The following is a 19,189-nucleotide window of genomic DNA, read 5'->3' as shown; positions in this document are numbered from 1 at the left end:
TTATTTTCCACTTGTGAAGGGAGCGATAAAAGTTCTAGGAGAGACCTTGGGCTGATACATGATAAAAACTTACGCTGATGCGGCAAGAATGCGCTAATATCAGCCTCACTGCAGAACTCCAGATATTAAACACAGAGAAACGTCCCCTAACGATGCTTGCTGTTGATAGCGGGTTTGGATTTAAGAGGGTTTAAGGATGTGAGAAACAGAAACACAAAACATGCACGTATTATAATAAGTGGGACTAATATTGTGCCTATGTGATAAAAAGATGATGATTACAGATGAGTACACAGACTTCAGCTATACTCACATGTACATGGGCTGTAGCTGAAGGTGGGAGGTCTTCTGAGGGCCCTGGTAGCCGTACGAGTCGAACCCTCCTATAAAATCAACTGCACAAAACAAAAGACAAAGCACCAATTAGAGAAATCCTTGGTGGTTATCCACTGGGAGCCTGCAACCACAGATGATTCATTGCATCGGGCCTCCTACACCAACAGACGTCTCTACGGTACATTGTCTACCGGAAACACCACCTTAATCACTGCTGCTCTGACTAGATAATGGCAGATTTTGGCATTCAAATGATTCAAAAATAAATGTTGCCTCAACTGTACCACAATGTGACTCAGATGTAATTCTATTTTGAAGAGGACTTATGGAGCGGTATATGTATGCCTTGAGAATACTCTTAACTCTTAAATTATCTAGGATGGCTCGCCAGTTTCTCGGGCTGAGCGGCTGCCAGCAGGTGGTTGCTTTCCTCAGACTGAGGCAGAGTGCCTGGTCTTTTGAAGAGAGGAAGCCATGATGTATATTTATATATATTTGGGCTTTGATGTTGTAGAGCTCATAAAAGGGTACTTCCTTGCCTTGATCAGAAGCGCACTTTCTTATTTATTGAGTGAGGTTTCCTAGCGTCAAGTACAATGTGGTATTTGGCTGTCACTGTAGAGATAAAAGTAGCTTTACGTATGCCTTAAGTCGGCAAGAAGCAGGGATATAACACCAAACCTGATGTGGAAACCAAACATAGACATCCTTTTACTCTAATTAGCTTGTTTATGCCTCTATTTAAAATACCATAAATAAAACACATGAATATGTAATGGTGCGGTTATATTTTCAATTTTTCATTTCTTGGCTTTCAGAACATACAGTCACTCGCCTTAAATGACACAATATCATGCTTTATGTCTCATACTTGTATTTTTGGTTTCAAATAGAATGTGTACATGCTTTAATGTTAAAAGGAACACTTTTTTTTGTTTACTGTCTGTCTTTATATAGCTGTATTCACCCGCTTTCAATAACACACTTTTTTTTGCTCCCATCTCACAAAATGTTTTTATACTTTTGTTTTTAACCAAATTTGACAAACTAAATATTATGTAAGTAAATCAGATAAAGGCAGATTTGATCTTTAAACAGAGTCATGATGATTACGGTTTACCCCTATGTGTGGCCTCTATGCTAAGCTAAGCTAACCAGCCAGCGATACATTTTTGTTTTGGATTTGGAGCAGGGGTGGCCGATATTTGAGGATTTGAGCGAAAAAGAAAAAAAAGAAATCCGAACTAACTGGATGCAAAGTCATGAAGTGCGTTAAATGTAATCAACAGGATATTTTCGTCTGGAGGGACGCAAGAGCGGGCCATATGAGGAGACCGACGGCTAGTTCTAGTGTTCAGCCTGCGAGCTGCATTTTGAACTAACTGTAAGCAATGAAAAATGACCTGGAGAAAAGGAAAAGTATATATAATAGTTTAAGATCTATAGAAGACAAGGTACATTTTATTTTTCGTATATTTCTTACCTAAAGAAAACAACTTAAAAAAAACAGAAACCAAGCTTTAGTGAATCGGACCAACAAACTGATCATCTTCAATCTATCTGTTCATACATAATAATCTTCTTCTTTAATTCTGTCGAAGTTGGGTAAAAGAATGTCACCATAAGCCACAACGCCTTTTCACACTTCTCACTTAATCCTCTTAATGCATTCATGTGAAATTGTGATTACACCACACGACGGGACAACGGATGATCTTCTTTGTCTATCAGCGGTTTTCTCGACTGCTGCAATAATGTGATATTTTTATGATCATTGTGCTCGTTGAGCTTGTTCAGTCAGACAATGCAGAGGAGACATTGCCTCTGCCTTTCTTTTGTGAGGATCCTTTTGGTGGCAGAATGGCCCGGTGTGAACGCTAAGGGTTTCCAGCTGATTCATGCTGCAGTCGAATAATCTCGGCAGACTTTCTGCCATGCTCGACCCTTCCGACGCAAGAGGAACTGAAGCCTCTAAGCTCGTCAGAATGAATAGAGGCTCATTTAAACATTCTGATGTTATTCATAAGGTGCTGGGGTTGTCCAACGAGCGAATGAGAAGAGGAACAATTGCCCCAGAAACTGCAGTCTGATCTATAAAAGAACAGATGTTCTGATTTTGTATGACCACATTCTGTGTTGAATATATCTTACCTATGTTGAACCAATGTTAAGACTGATCAAATACATATTTAAGGCCATTTAGTAGTTAGGATTAGAGTAGTTTAGTTTTTAGGGTTTTTGGTAAATGTTTGGGATGTTTTTTGGCTTGTACATTTTCTGTATAATACATGCACTTCTCCATTTCTAGATGTGTTAATAATATATCATGTAAAAGCTTGATGTTTAGTGTCTAGGCTACTATTTTCAAACTTCGTATATCTCATCAGGGTAAACCACATGTCAGATGTCTCCAATATGTCTTTTGATGGCAATTTTGGACTAGTGAATAAATGATGAGATTATTTAAAATGATTGTGGTTTTTCCCAGTTGTCAGTTTTCACTTAAAAAGGACTCCACTCATTTAAAAGGGCGCTATGTAGTGTGTCATATAGGTTTGTGTGCATATAAATGGTCTGCAAAGGCTTAAATCCCAAAGTTCCCTCCAGAAGGAGTTTCTCTCCCACAGCCTGAAACGCCTCCATTGGACTCCTTGTTTACATAACATAGTGACATCACTATGTAACACGCATGCTTCTATTGTGTAGCGCTCCAACACATTGTACGTGATACGCTAAGGGGCGGGACAACTATAAGGGGGTAGACCTATCACAACAGAGCCGGCCAGCTAACCAATCAGAGCAGACTGGGCTCTGGTTTCAGACAGAGGGTGACAAGAGGAGACAAATAAAGAGCTTTTTGAACATTAAAGCATGTAAACATGTCAGAGGCACAAAATACAATGATGGACCGGAAAAGATATGAACCTGCATGAATGGGCCCCTTTAAAGAGTGATCAGACAACGATTCCAGGCAGATGTTTGACATGAATCTGTCTGACACATTTATGCAGCACTGAGATCATGTCCCACACACTGATACAACCACACAATCCACACACAGACTTTATCACACACAGACTTGTTCACACATGCACAGAATAATTATCAGTGTAATTAGCTTAGTCAGCAACTCAAAACCTTCATTGGTCCTCGGTGAGTATTAGCGTTTTCACCCAAGGCACATTTCCCTACAAAGCTCCCTGATTATTGTGTGGTCTCCCACACTGCATTATCGCGCAGAGCTTTTTCCCGAAGCCGTGTTAGGGACTTACGGAGCAGCAAACACAGGATTACAACAAATGCAAAAATCACACTGGAGAGAATTATCTTCTTGTCACATTGAAAATGATGCATGTGACATGACGCTGCCATTGAGTACATATTCATCAAGGCTCAATGACGGCCTCAAACCTTTCATTTCAATCCATCTGATCACATGTGTTCCTTGAGAAGAAGTGGGAAAATGAGAGGTGTGGCTTACAATATGTTTGCCCATTTGTGTGCAAAGTAAAAAAAAAAGATCGCCCGTGTTGTGTGAATGTGTTTGTCTGCATGTGTTAGCTCTGTGATAGACTGGTGACCTCTCGAGGGTGGACACTGACTCTTACCCAGTGCTTGGCTTTAGCTCCCAAACATGCATAGTGGTGAAATACCTCTGAGTATTTGTACGGCCTAAAAACGTAATGTGTTTCTTTAAAACCACTGCGAGGTCACAGATACATTTTAAATCATCACAATGTTAACAAGTTAAAAGTCATGTAGGGTTGAATTGATCTCAAATGTATGGAGTATAATCAAGCTTCAGGGGTTATTCTGAGACGTTTCTTTGTAGCACTGCATTTTAATAAGCTTTGTGATGACAGGAAACCTAAAATGCCACTTGTTCCGTGTCTGAATAATTAATGTCTCGCACTAATTATTCGCCCTTTGCTTTACTGTTGTATTTTGGCTACTGTTGTATGTTGGCCCTTGGCTCTCGATTCTGCACATTTTTGAGAGTGAGATGTACAATATTCTTGTCTTAGTCCAGGGGTCTGCAACCTTTTTGACCAAAAGAGCCATTTTGCCCCCTTTTCCACCAATTTTTTTTGTCTGGAGCCGCAAAACATATTTGATAGCTTGATAGCTTATAAAGTTGTATATATTGTTACATCATACTAACTACAGTTGTTTTGCATTTATTATTTATTACATTATAGAAAACCGTTTACCTCTAATAATAAACAAAGAACTCTTATAAGGAGAATACAAAAAATACACACGCCTACTTTAAAATAAATCAACACTTGGGGAGTCCTCTGCACACTTGAAGAAAATTAATACAATTAAAATGGGCCCGCTTTGAAATAAATAAAACATAGCTGCACCCTAAAAAGAGTTTACTGATTGCATTATGAGTGAAGATCGTCAGCTGTCTTCCTCTTCCGTGTTTCTCCTCCAATACGTAAAGGCTGCAGCACCTTTAACAACTTCTCTCTACATATCAAACATACCGGTAAGCCAGCATCGTTTGCTGTGAAAGCAGATAACTCTGTCCACGCAGAATTAAATCCTGTGTTCCTCCGATACTTTTATCTTCTTTGATTGATCCATAGTTCGCTCATCGAGCCGGGGGTCAGGTTATTCGCCTCCAAGAAAAGGCGCTCGCGCGGGACCGGAGCAGGATGTGACGCATATTTTAGTTGACCTAATTAAAACAGTTTTGTTTTTTATTTATGCGTCACATTATCACCTCAAAATACAAGATACGAAACATTTTCAACCGTGCAACATGGTGAAAGAGAGAGCCGCAGGTTGCCGACCCGTCTTAGTCTGACAGTTTATGCTAGCTACATTTTGAATGAACAATTGAGGTATTTGTTTAAACCCTTAAAACTCACATATGCTTCATCAGGACTCTGTTTTGGAAAGTTCTGGCAAACATTGGCAAAACAATCACACAACTTCATTGCTTTAGTTTCATTTAAATGTCATACTGCATGGAAATATTGCACATTGTTTTCTCCACCAAGGATGTTATGTTTTTGATTTGTTTGTCTCTGTCAGCAGGATTACAGAAAAAGCTCTATTTTCACTAAACTTGGTTTAAGGGTGAAGCATGGGCCAAGGAAGAACCCATATTCAAATTTGGAGTCCAAATCACAGCCTGAATAAACACATCCTTTTCACTTTAGTCAATATTGTAAGGTATTTGGCCTTGGCGAAGGTCTATCCTCTCAGAGATAGTTTTAGTTACATCATACTTTCCGAACAAGTGAGAAAAGCAAGGTTAAAATCTCTCATGTGAAACACCAAAAATTGTTCTAACTTTAGCCGTAAATAATGTGTTTGTGTCGGTCGCCATCACTCACACTGAGAAGCTGATTGATAAGATGGTCTTAATATGCGCTTAAAACGGGAAACTAAGGTTATCATTTAAAAGCTTCTGCCAGATATTTCAGTTGCTACAGGGAGAATGTATCAAGCCGCATTTTACATGTCACTAAGCAAATGAAACTCTGGCATAGAAACACAGCGCAACTCCTCTAGTCTGAAATGGTTGTTTATTTCTAACAAGCTCTCACTCTCAGGCTGCGAATAAAGCTAAAATGTGCAGGTATCGAGAACCAAGGGCCAAAATACAACAGTAAAGCAAAGGCCAAATAATAAGTGTGAGACATTAATTATTCAGACACAGAACAAGTGGCATTTTAGGTTTCCTGTCATCACAAAGCGTATTAAAATGCAGTGCTAACGTCTCAGAATAACCCCTGAAACTTGATTATACTCCATACAGTTGAGATAAATTCAACCTTACATGACTTTTAACTTGTTAACATTGTGATGATTTAAAAATGTATCTGTGACCTCACAGTAGAAAGGCCATACCCGGCATGAACTGCAGTTTTATAACAAATGCAAATAATAAATAAGAATGTGTCTACTCTCAGCTCTTTGAATCCTTTCCATGGATTCAGTCCTCATTTATCACCTATCAATATTGATATGTTCACAAAGACCACTCTCAATTCAGTGTTGAATAAAACATGGCGGCGTATTGATTCTCCTGCAAAGCGTCTACTTTAATGGAATAACTAAACTGAGGCCTCAGGTAAATGGGCTCATTTAAATTAATGCTCAAAGGAACACGCTGCCTTCAAAACACTAACATGTTGATTTGCCTCATTTCCCCACTTGTTACTGGTATTGGCACTTCATTGATACTGTCTAGTCTTTGACTGTAGACGTTTCATTCATCCCAATGGTTGTAATGATGATTAGATGCATTGTAAAACATTGAATAAAGATAAATGAAACATTTTGTTGGTCTTCCCTCCCTTTTTGATTCCCCCTGTGCCTGTAGATGGTGATGGCGGTTTCAAAGTGGTGAACATGAAGTCGAATGAAAGACAAACTTTGATCGAGCATGAATCTACCGAGCACTCCTTCACACACTCTCTCTTCTCGTCTCTTTCTCTGTGTGTCACTGTAAATGAATGAGCTGGAGGCTACACGTTTCACTTTGAATTCCAACTTCAAGTGTCAGTAAACTCCCTCCAGTCCGAGATGGCTTCCACTCAAACCTGCTGCTTCACTGGCAAGGGAGTGAATGTACAGATTGCATTCACTTTGGCTTGATTCCACTTTCAAAAGGGCTCGGTGAGTTACGGTCTGAAGTCGCAGAGACCATTAATGCAGTGGCTAGGCATTATTCTTCATATAGCCTGTTTATTATTAATGTATTAGCATTAGGAGAATGACACATATCAAATACTTAAACTACTTTATCAAATATATCTAATTGGTAAATCCAATTTTTTTGGATCGGGAAAATCGGTCGGATTAGTATCTCTTGGGTATAATGTCTATGATGATGACTCCAAAAAGCTATCGCCCCCTCCAGAAGCTGCCGATTACTATAAGGGATTGTACAATAAAGTCCAATGAGCTCAACTCAACTTCTCTACACATTTTGGATTACATTATAACAGGACATTTCCATGTATCCTTATATAGAAAACATATTTTTCTTCAACATATTGGTGGGACGGACCTTTGTAAACAAGATGGGTGTGTGTTTCAAAAAGGTCGGTCTGAAGTTGCAGAGACCAGTAATGCAGTGGCTCGGCATTATTCTTTATATTTTATAGTTTATCATTAGCCTAATAAACAATCATATTTTACCTGGATTTTCTCCCGTTTGACCGAGAGATTAAAACCAATTGGATGGAAACCCTGGCGGCAGGTCCTTGCATTTTTGTCACATTTTCAAGTACACAGGGCTGTAGTAAGAGTGATACATGACATTTAAAGCGTTTCGGGGGATTTGCCTTGTATTGACCTTTCCAAAATGAAAAACATAAGAGCAAAAGTTTAAGCAATAGATGAAGCGGAGCGTTTGTCAGCACTCCAACAACCACCAGCCAACGCTCCTTAAAGCCTGTCCTCTTTAATGTCAAAAAGCAAGAAAATACTGTTTGAAAATATGAACATAAATGTAATGTATAAGCGCAGAAGTGTTATGATAGAAGGAATATCAGTGTGATTGTGCACTATTCCTTATCATACTCACAATACAAGGACCAAGTAGCTTTACACAAAAACAATATTGTTCCTTTTTTCATGTCTATCTTTTTTCATGTCTGTCTTTTTTCACGTCTATTCCACACAGCCTAATAGAACAATGTTATGTGTGAAGCCATGAAGGGCGTATTTAAGTGTTCTTTTTCAAACAAGCTGGAAACAGGCTTTTCATCCAGTTCTTTGTGCTGTTGTAAGCCTAATTAGCTGGGAAATGGGGCGCGAGCTTTTTTTCTTCCTCAATCTAAAAAAAAGGAACTACTTTAAAAAAATGACAAAGAACTTGGATGTTAGCGCTGCTTCCATTATCACTTTAAACTTCATATGTGCAGAATGAAACAGTGTAGAAACAATGGCGAGACTTAGTGAAAAGGAAATAGATAGAAACAGTATATTTTACAGTGGTATGAGTAAAGACATGCAGGGTGGGTAAATGTGTGTGTTTGTGTACTTACAGCTATCCTCTTCCTCCGAAATGAGCTTGACCACATAGCAGGCGTAGATAAACCCCATCAACTAGAGACAAAGAGAGCAGCAGAAACAGAGGGGGAATGATTTCTTTGTGAGAACAGAGAGCAGAGAAAGCATGGACATCGAACAAATTGTTGGACAAAGCAGTGAAAACAGGTGTTGGTGTAAGTGGGGCAGAACAGCCTCAAAAACAGAGCACTTGAATCAATGGATACACACAAACACACACACGCCGGGTGACTGTCTGGTATCCTCAATGACAACCTCAAGGTTAACCTGACACTGTTTTAATACACATCTTCAAAACATACAACTTTAAACACACGTTGGTCGATTGTGGCACTGTGGGTGAACATTAGCGCGATCTTTGAAATTGAATTTCCAGACCCCCTTTATTGCTTCGGTGTTGTTTGATGTCAAGGCAGATAGTTTTTGTATTTGTTGCTCGAGTCAAACTGAAAACCCGCCGCCGCCGCCCTCTCTGAAAGTGCTTTATTTGGCCTCACCTTGTAACTAACTGTGTGTGTGTGTGTGTGTGTGTGTGTGTGTGTGTGTGTGTGTGTGTGTGTGTGTGTGTGTGTGTGTGTGTGTGTGTGTGTGTTGTGTGTGTGTGTGTGTGTGTGTGTGTGTGTGTGTGTGTGTGTGTGCGTGCGTGCGTGCGTGCTACGGTTGTTACCAAAAGGATTCAAATATGTAGACAGTGATATAGCAGTCCGCACTAGCAGGACACCTTTGCTCTATGATCTGCTCTGCCATTGGCTGTCTGTTTCCAAGGCGACGTGTAGGAAGTGCCCGATGCAGGAAGGAGCGGTCAATGTAAGGTCGGCTTTCGAGTGACCTTATTACTCCGCAACAATGGAGAAGGAATAAGAGACAGAGAGAGAAGTCAATGTGGTACGAGAGGAAGACGCAGGCGGAAAGTGAATGATGTGTTTGTATGAGGCATTAAACCAACACATTACCTGGAAGAAAGAGGCAATATCATTCAAAGGAGGATTTAAGGTAAAATGACATTGACCTGGTTGGTTTTCTATTGACTGCATGGAGACACACACACACACACACACACACACACACACACACACACACACACACCACACATCACACACACACACACACACACACACACACACACACACACACACCCACACACACACAACACACACACACACACACCACACACACACACACACACCCCCACACACACCACAACACACACACAACACACACACTTAAGATTCAGGGTATATCTCAAGGTCTTGACCTCATTTAGTCTAATAATGTTCAGCTCCCAAAGCACCTCTCTCCTCCCTCCTTTTCTACCCCCTCTCTGCGATATCATTCCTGCTTCTGTTTCTTTCTATTTTCCTCCAATATCTCAGCTTCCTTGTTTTATTTCTTAATTCACCTCCTTATATCTCTCCTGTTCCCGACGAGTACATGAGTCATATAAATACAGTGTTTTTCTCAGAGGGTGATGACTGTACTTAGAGCCAAATACTGCAAATAGACAATGCTGCCAGTGTCAGCATGGGGATCAGCAGTGATGAGAAAATCAATGTGGGTAACACAGAAGGCTTTTATTTATCAGATATGCTTTGAAAAATTACCACCGGTCAAGTTTATTTCAACCTTTTACTGGCTGTAAAATCTCAATGCAATTGACAGCAAGCGAGCAGCATACCTTTATGCCACAGTAGGATTTGGAAGAACTTGTCCATGCTTTTATCTTCAGTAGACTCGACTATTGTAACGGTGTCTTTACAGGTCTCACTAGAAAATCTATAGAAGCTGCAGCTTATTCAGAACACATCACTCCAGTTGTGAAGTCTTTACACTGGCTTCCTGTCAGTCGAATAATTGATTTAAAAATACTGCTGCTGGTTTATAAAGCATGGAATGGTTTATTCTGACCTCCTGCTAAATTATGAACCATCCAGATCTCTCAGGTCTTCAGGGACTGGTCAGCTTTCTGTCCCCAGAGTCAGAACTAAACATGGAGAAGCAGCGTTCAGTTATTATGCTCCAATATCTGGAACAAACTCCCAGAAACCTGCAATCTTTCAAATCCAGGATGAAGACTTTTCTTTTTGCCTTAAGGTCACCTATGCAAAATCCACTTTTCCATGTCTGTTATACATAAACATGTGTTTCAGGAAAAAGAGAAAATGGGCTGATCAGATTTTAGCCACTTTGTGATGTCATAATGTTTTTTTGGCTTGTGTAACCATTAGCCAACTGGTTAAGCCCCACCCCACCCTTATCACCTGAATCTCCTCCTTGAGCACCATTGTGTTTTAAATATATATAAATATCTCTCAGAGGGGCGTGGGGAGTGGCTCCTTATTTTCATCTAAAGTAAAAGACAGAGAATCACGCACTTTTGAAACAGGGCTGAAACAGAGGGGTTTATGGGATGCTACAATGCATGATCTGTTGGTATTTGGAGCCAAACACTTCAGAGACATGTTTTGTATAACTGAGAGCTATAATATATTGGATGAAAAACAGTATAATAGGGGACCTTTAAGCTATTAATGTCTTTCATTTTTGCAAAGCAACATGCCTTGTGTTGAAAGGTGCCATTTAAAAAAAACTTGCCTTGCCTTTAAAACCTAAGATAACCTCGAAGTAGCCTCCCCTGTCCGCTACCACTCCAGCCAGAATTATATTAGTATTCAATTAAAGGACACAAAGTAAAAAATGTTGTTTGAAAGACATTCAGGAGTTCTCGGTCACATGCAGTCAAAGCTGAGCCCGTTGTGTCTTCTGCGGGCTCATTGCCTCTGGAAATGACTTTGGGGTGCAGATATGTTGGTACTGCAACAGAGTGCAGAGAGCCGTGCCGCCCTGCGGTAGAGAGCGTTTGATCAGCTGTGACGGAGTGCATTTCCCTGCGCATCAATATCCTGTTAATATTCTGGATGCTGAAGTATTCGGTTTTGGTGTTGCTGCATGTAAACATAATATCCTGTTTACAATGATTTGATCTTCTCCCTATGCCCAAATAAGACATACCGATATTAGCTATTGGTTTGTGTTCCTTATCTCATTTCTTGTAGGAGTTCTGGCACTGAGAAGTTTTGGTGCCTGCAGTTATATTCAGACTTTTCCTGATGCATCTATCATTTTGAGTGGTGCAGGAATAAATATTTCATATCTAAAGTACATCATAAAACCCCCACAACAGATGTTGATATGACGATTATTATCAGGAAAATCTAAACCACCGTCTAACTCTTAGCCCACAGCGCTGTACTCTGACCTCGAAAGTAGCTTTATTTATTTATTTTCTTATCTACAATACTTTACTGACAGTGAGTCATGCAGTGGAGGTTACAGCTTTTAGATTATTATATTTCCACAGAGAGAAATACACAAATATGAGGAAGTGAACATTTACCAAGAGTTATGTATGGGACAAAGTATGAGTGAAATTATTATGTTACGCATAAATTATAATTACTCAATCTCAATTTCCTTAAATGTTTACATTATGATCATTTATAACGTTCTTCAACTGGAAACTTCACCGTTTTCATCTTTATTTGTTTAATTGAGAAATGATCACACTTTATGATGTCAGTTACTCTTAGTTCTTGAAATTGAACTGAATATTCCACCTCCTTTCAACACTCTAATTAATTATAAGTGTTGAATGAAGTAAACCTTAACTTTAATCAGCGCTAAAGTTCTCTCGACCAATTTTCAATGCCTTTTTGGCTTCTTTCACAAATTGAGTTTCTCCACTTCAACTTCTTTCTGGATTTCTTGTTGCAGCTCTTCTTTCGGACACACTCTGATCCATTTCTACACTGACAAAACTGAATTGTTGACTTTAATTAAATGTATTATGTCAATATATTTCACATAACTGTATTAGGTTAGTTGAAAGCAATATTTAGTTGAGCCTAATATTTAAACTTGATATTATTGCTTTCAACCAACTAATACAACCCAATACATTTATGTGAAATCTGTTGACACAATACATTTAATTATAGTCAACGTTTCAGTTTTTCAGTGTAGTTTCAAACCATTTTGATTTATAGTTTTTTTTATATAAACAGTTCATAATGGTAATTGACTACAGTGTCAGTACAAAATGTATTTCGGTTTCTTCCTTGTTCCTCTCTGTTGTCTGTCTAACATTTCTTCCCATTTTCTGTCTGTATTCGGATGGGCTGAATTAAACTGAGCTGCTCCCAATTGTGTGCTCTGACACAGGTTCATTTTTCATTTTGTCTTTGGATTAGTGTTACCTAGTTACCGCGGGCAGTACTGAAGGTGCTGGGTGTGATGAGTGGAAATGGAAATAGCGCCGCTTCAGCACGAACAGGATCCCTGCCCTGGTCAGTCTGACATGCAATAACCTGTACAACCTTCCCCCACTTCCCCTCACAGCGCTCAATCAGAGAAAAAACATTTTAATGGGCTTTTATGTGCACAGTGACACACAGTTTCCTTGAAGGCATGACGACAGTCTTTATCCCATTTCTTAAAATACTGTGCAGCAGGTGCATGATAAACAACGCAGCTAGTTAGGCAAAAAGCTAGTGGCATTATTCTAAGGCAGGAAAGAGTAACGGAATGGTTGATAAACTGTCGGTGTCAAGCATAAATGTTCTCGACTTTCTGAAAAGTTAGTCTAATGTGTTTTTCCCTTCAGAGCTAGGACAGAATGTTCTGAACAACTTTGCAAAGATAATGACTCCAGAGTGGGATTCCTACATTGCAGGTGCAGCCTCTAGTTTCACAATGTATTTTTAACATATTTTTCAGAGAGTTAGTAAATGATGGCATTGCATTAAAATGATGACTAAAGTGATTCATCCTCAGGGAAACATCAATGTGTGGTCAGAATTAAAGGACAATCCACTCAACAGTAGGGTTGGGTACCGAGAAAACATTTAGATTCCAACGGCATCATTTAGAAATGTGAATTTCGGTTCCGCTTTTCGATTCCTGAGGAAATGTTTCTCGCCGCTCTCCGTAGCCTACTGTATGACTGCGGCGGGGCGGGAAATGTAGCGTTGTACCCACACTTCCTACAGCGTAACCTGAGACCAGGGCCGGCCCGTCGCACTTGCGTTATAGATGTTCGCCTCGGGCCCAGATCTGTGGAGGCGCTGCGCTGACAGCTCTGGGAGGGAAAACATTTGTTTTGACCGTTGGGGCTCATCCTAATTTTCGGCCTTGATGTAACAACATTCATAATTAAGTAAATGTAACACCCTTTTCATCCCGGTTACACTTTTCATTTGCCCTGTACGATGGGCGCTGTAAGTGATGAAAATGGGGGATGTTGGCTTATCTGGCACCCGCAGCTCACAGCCAAAGTGCGAGCGTGGGAGCGAGCGAGGGAGAAAAGGAGGGTGCACCGGTATCAGCGCTGTTGTTATTAGCATCTGGTGCTAGCTCCTCTAACTGAAGAAGAAGATGTTTCTACAATGATGTGGAGGGAGAGTCCTCTCCAGTCAGACTGAGGCTGATAACTTCAGCTCAGTGAGGTAAAGAACTCTGAGTGTTTAGATAGTTCACTTTAATCTAAGTTATCTCAGTGGGTCTCAAACGTTTTGATCACAATTTATGTAAACACATATTTCCAAGGCACTCCTTTATAATTATTGGGATAAAACAGGTTTGAAATCATTCCAATGTATACTATAGGACAGTAAACCAGACATATCGTTTTAAACTGGAGAGATACAAACATATGCATAAATAAAATAGTAAAATAAGATATGAATGAACAAAAAAATAAAATACGTTACTTGTTATTGGCTATGGTAGGTTACTGGTTATGCTCACAAACCGATCTTTTTCATATGGGTGTTTAGAGTTGCACCCCCTAGATCTAGTCTCTAGTAATTCTGCTTAAAGTGCACCAGATTGCAGCATTTTACTTTAAAATGTTCAAACATTTCTTCCCGGTATGCCTGAGAAGGCGTGTGCTTGTTTTTCTCAACAAGAACTGTTTTTAAATGGGGGGGGGGGGGGGGGGGTTTCGTTTAAAAGTTGCACTGTTGTAGCTTCAGTGGTTCTCAGGTTACAGTTACATAGCAGTGAATATAAACAGACCGATTAATGTGAATATTACTGTAAACTAACCTGTGTAAAAGTTTCTCGAATAAATGTAATTTTTTTTCATTCCACACCGTGTTCGGACTCTGAGATAATAAAAAAAAGCTATGTGATGCTGAAAACTGGTGTAGGCCTACTTTACAGAAATAGGGCTGCACGATGTATATCGTGTCGATAATCGCGATATGCGCATGGACATCGCAGGACGTGCGATTTTTTAAAAACACGTCATGTTACAATTATTTTGCTGCTTGCTACAAAAGGAAAACTTGCGCGGCTCTCATGTCAGGGGAACTTGAGTGAGTGACAGCAAACCACCAATCACAATCAAATCTCCAAAGCAAACGGACCCGGTGATTAAAGGTAAAAACACTGAATAAAGTAGTTTCATATGTTTCTCCAGGGCAGTTCGGCGCTGCTAATGGAGCTAGCTCAGCTTGTTGCTCTTAAGATCCAGACGTCCGTGACTAAAATCCTTCATCCGGTTAAATATAGTTAAAAAAAATATCAATTGTATAGCATTACATTTCAAAAAAGGATGGTTTGCAGGGGGAAAAAACGGTCTTTTCTTCAATTCCTGTATGTTTTCATATCTCAATATATATTGCAGGGGGAAAGAAATCGCAGAGTCAGTTTTTTCCAATATCGTGCAGCCCTAATCAGAAATCAATAATAGAATCACAGCATCTATCATAACAATAGCATTGTATACATTCCCCTCCCTTCTCATAGCCTCAAAGAGCTGTATCATGGCTGTTGACTCTTCAGTGACCCAAATACAGCGCTCTGTGTTGGCAGTACTACTTGCTTGTTCTGTTTTGCATCATGCATATATTTGGTGTACATAAAATAATCCGCAATTCAAAAAATTACTTTGAAAGGTTGCAGGGAAAGCAAATACTAACGGTCCTAAAAGCTTATTATTGCGTGTTGGTTATGGGCTATTTTAAGAAAACTGTTGCAATATTTTAGATTGTACATCAAGGATATGAGCCAATTTGGAGCAAAACATCATTACCTACCAATACGGTCGAGCAGTTAGGCTAAAATGGCTGCAATTTGTGCTCATTCTCTCAGTGTTCAGAGTTGCTAACATGCAAACAAGCAGCACAGATGATACTCTTCATCACATGAACACACAGGATTTAAAATTCAAGGCTTTTTCAACTGTGTGTGCAATGGGATGCTGAGGGTATGGAGGCTGCCTTTACAGTAGGTGATTTCACTGATTAGTTTCCCCACTCTAGTTGAATTATGCTAATCACTGACATTACTTAAAGGCAGGCACTTTGGACAACCATGCCAGCAGGAAGCCTAATCTCAGTCGTTCTTTGTTGCAAAAATGTAATTTAATGATCAGCCCATGCTATTAGATAAGGTAGGAGGAGAAAAACAACAACTCTCTAAATCTCCCTGGAGAAGCCCCATGCTCCTCTTCAGCTCCTCTTCAGCTCCTATCTTCGTACTGTGCACCAAAGTGTAAATAAATCCCTATCAGTGCTGTAACAGTCAGGGAGCACGCTAATCAGCTTGTCAGTACATTTGTTTACTTTTTTACACCTCTCACTTTCTTATCTCATGTAGAAATAAGGAATAACTTAAGAGATGCGATGATGTGTGACCTAATCAATCTGTTGATCGGCAGCAAAACACTTTGAATACATTTAAGATATTGTTAATGCAAAAATGGCTGAGAATTCCAAATCTGTAGCCTATTAAAGTGAATAGGTTTGGGTTTTGAACTAACACAAATGGAAAGACTTTGGAATTGGACTTTAGGATGGAAGTGTATTTTTGACAATTTGAAGACCAAAACAACTTTACAAGGTTGCATTTGCCAAACTTTAATTTCTACAACAGATACACCTGTCACTGACTGGGGACATTAGCAATCTTTCCCAAACAAAAACAAGCTCTGTTGAAGACCTTGACAGCTGACAGTGGTTTTTCTCCCAATCCCAAACTTCCCTGACATAATGTTCATTTGAGGATTGTTTTCACGTCTGTCAAAAAGTGCCATGATTTGTAGAAAACATTCGACTCACCTGTAACCTCTTTCCTTTACACCGCTAACAATCAGCTAACCAGTAAACATGCAAAGAAGAGAGCAACCCAACCGAACCCTAACCCTGCACTTAGTCATCGAGTCCACCGGTTGGACGTGTGCTATTAAAGAGCCTGACAGTGTTTCCACCAATTACAGTGAACCAGTCAGTCAGCTAGTGAACCAGTCACAGTGTTGAGAGTGTGCTCATGGAGCATGACAGTGTTTCCACACACCAATTACAGCGAGACAGTGGTACAGCTGTGCGGTGGCTTGGCACTCAGCCACACTATAAGTACCGCTATCGATTGACAGAAAGTGCATGAGGAGAGCAAGCGAGAGAGACAGTCATGCCAAGTGAGGGGAGGAAGACGTGGAAAATAAAAAATAAAAGCCACGCTGAAACTCCTAAACTCTTTTTCTGTCTTTGTGTTGGTGTAATGATGCATGCAGTCACATTGAAGCGCCTGTTTGTTTATCGTGCATGCGTCTGTATTCATAAGCGCTCTCGAAAATCGGAGTTTCAGTTCTGAGGAGACTCAGATTAAAAGTGACAGGCCTGCCTCATTCATGCTCTTTTCTCCTCTCTCCACTGTCTCTTCTGATCCTGCTAATTACCGCAGTCTGACAGCTCAGGAGAGGAAGAAATACAGAGGGCGAGGGTGAGCGTCAGGCAGAGGAAACAAAGAGAAGGGAAATGTTGTTGTTTTGTTGTAACAATGAAATAAGGCAGAGCGAGCACGAGAGAGTTACAAAGAAACACTGATGTGGTGAGAGAGACTCTGAAGCAGTTTATCTATCTTTTTAATGTTAATAAGGGTATGAGGTTATTAACTTAATGGAGTCGGGATGCTTTATTTTACCACTAAGTTGCACAATCACCCACAATTCCCCGAACCATCGCAAAAGACAGAGAAGTTGGCATGGTTGTGGTGCACTTTAGAATACATTAAACTAAATGTACTAGCGGGGGTAACTCTATAGATCATACATATACTAATTTGATTCATTTCAAAGTTTCTCTCTCTCCGTCACGCAGACAGTGCAATATTTTGGAATTGATTTGGTCTTTTTTTCCAAGAGTAAGGTGAGAACATTTTTAGTATGTTATTTCATTAGATAGATTTCACTTTTAAATTAGTACTGGATGTGTATTTAGTAAATATCTTTTATTATTTGTATATGCATGCTTCTTGAGTGATATCAAGCTATCTTTGGCTCTTTGCTGTAACAATTGTAAATGTCCCCTCTGTGGGACGAATAAAGGTATTTTGATTCTGATCCTGATTAATGTACATTGTCTTTTGAGTGTGATTATTGTCTCTAATTCAAACTGATTATTGTTATTAATATCACTATCAATGTCTTTGGATAGAATCACTCACGATATCTAAACCCATTTTCAACAGTCTGTAGTTTCTTTAAACTCTCCTGAACATGTATTTTGTATATTTAACTATATAAACAACTTTTAAAACACAGTTTTTGTTTTCTTATAGTTACATGCTGGAGGCTTTTATGGTAATTTATTTAACAAGCGGGTTGTTTAGCTGCACTTAGCTAGCTAATTAACGCTAACTCACTGTGATGATGACTGAATAACATTCATTTGCTTTTCTCCTGTGCCCACCAATCATGATTGGAAAATTCCAAGCTAGCTGGTATGATAGCAAGGCTAAATACATCCCTAGCTACAAGCTTAAGGTTAATTTACTGCCTCATGTCAGAAAGAAAGCAAATAGGTGATGCAAATATAATAAAATAATAATATGAACTGCTACACATTTACAGCAGCACTCACTGTTAGGGACAGGTCACTTGTATTAGTTACAAGGCTGTTCAAAGCCACGAGCGTAGGCGTAACAGTGTGTGTCCTTACTGTATACTTGAGTTTGAAATTGCAGAGCATACTGGAAAGTACTCATTTAGCTCCAGTACTTACAGCCAGGAGTATCTGCAGCGAGGAGTGAGCCACCTCTATGAACTGGAAACCCATCAGACAGCCGGATATAGATATATATCGGTGGTCTTCGGGTGCCCAGGAGGGAGGAGGGGTGATGGGTGTCACCCTGCACCCCGGGCCGTTCTCCATCCACCAGGAGCGATGCATGGACAGGTTGAACGTCAGGACAAGGTCAGAGTCCTGGCGAGAAAAAGTCACAGAAACAGACAAAGAGAGAGTTTAATTACATATTCATACACGAGACGGACCTGGAACAAGCTTGAGATTTAATTAAAACTAAAGTGTTTGTCATATAAAGGTCTGTATAAGATGGAAGAGGAAGAAAAAAGGTTTGAACCGAGCTAAAAATAGATCCCAGACTTATAATTCCATTGATCAAGGATCACTCAGATTAGATGTGAATCGTTCACAGGCAGGGTTATGATGAGGACAATAACAGAGGGAGAAGGAAAATGGGAGGAGGCCACGGGAACCAGAGAGAGGTTGAGAAAAATCTTTTAAACGTTTTAGAGATTCTTTGTAAGAGATAGAGGCTTTGTGCTGTGGTGTCATTGGAGGTTTAGAAACGTAACCCTTTGGAGTCGACCGTCACGCGGCGTGATCAGATCACATGACCTGTTCAAGCCGGTGCCGCATAAAAACAACAGCCGGACAACATTGCCGTGTTTTCTGTCGAAAGTACTGGCTTGAAACTATATCCCAGTCTTTGTTTCATGCAAAAAACCCAGTAA

General features: G+C 39.8%; 1 protein-coding gene across 1 annotated transcript; it reads right to left on the bottom strand.

The window, feature by feature from the left end:
- Window positions 1–309: 309 nt before the first annotated feature.
- LOC117439438 (sodium/potassium-transporting ATPase subunit beta-1-interacting protein 2-like) lies at window positions 310–18,635 on the bottom strand. The gene is made up of 3 exons (XM_034075317.2): window positions 18,438–18,635; window positions 8,352–8,412; window positions 310–395 (listed from the first exon to the last, which is right to left on the bottom strand). Exons 1-3 carry the CDS (start codon window positions 18,603–18,605, stop codon window positions 310–312), a joined length of 315 nt encoding a protein of 104 aa, XP_033931208.1. The 5' UTR covers window positions 18,606–18,635.
- Window positions 18,636–19,189: the final 554 nt, after the last annotated feature.

This window comes from Pseudochaenichthys georgianus, chromosome 24 (genome assembly GCF_902827115.2).
Source record: "Pseudochaenichthys georgianus chromosome 24, fPseGeo1.2, whole genome shotgun sequence".
NCBI lineage: Eukaryota > Metazoa > Chordata > Actinopteri > Perciformes > Channichthyidae > Pseudochaenichthys > Pseudochaenichthys georgianus.
Note: the sequence above shows the minus strand (reverse complement) of the source record. Positions and strands in the feature narration are given on the sequence as shown.

Bases quoted from the DNA above. Each gene is read 5' to 3' on its own strand.
- LOC117439438 (XM_034075317.2), bottom strand. From the start codon at position 18,605: ATGCATCGCTCCTGGTGGATGGAGAACGGCCCGGGGTGCAGGGTGACA. The intron at 8,413-18,437 runs GTAAGTACTGGA...CTTTGTCTCTAG, and splicing joins CGCTGCAGATACTCCTGGCT to TTGATGGGGTTTATCTACGC. The intron at 396-8,351 runs GTAAGTACACAA...TGTTTTGTGCAG, and splicing joins TTCGGAGGAAGAGGATAGCT to TTGATTTTATAGGAGGGTTC.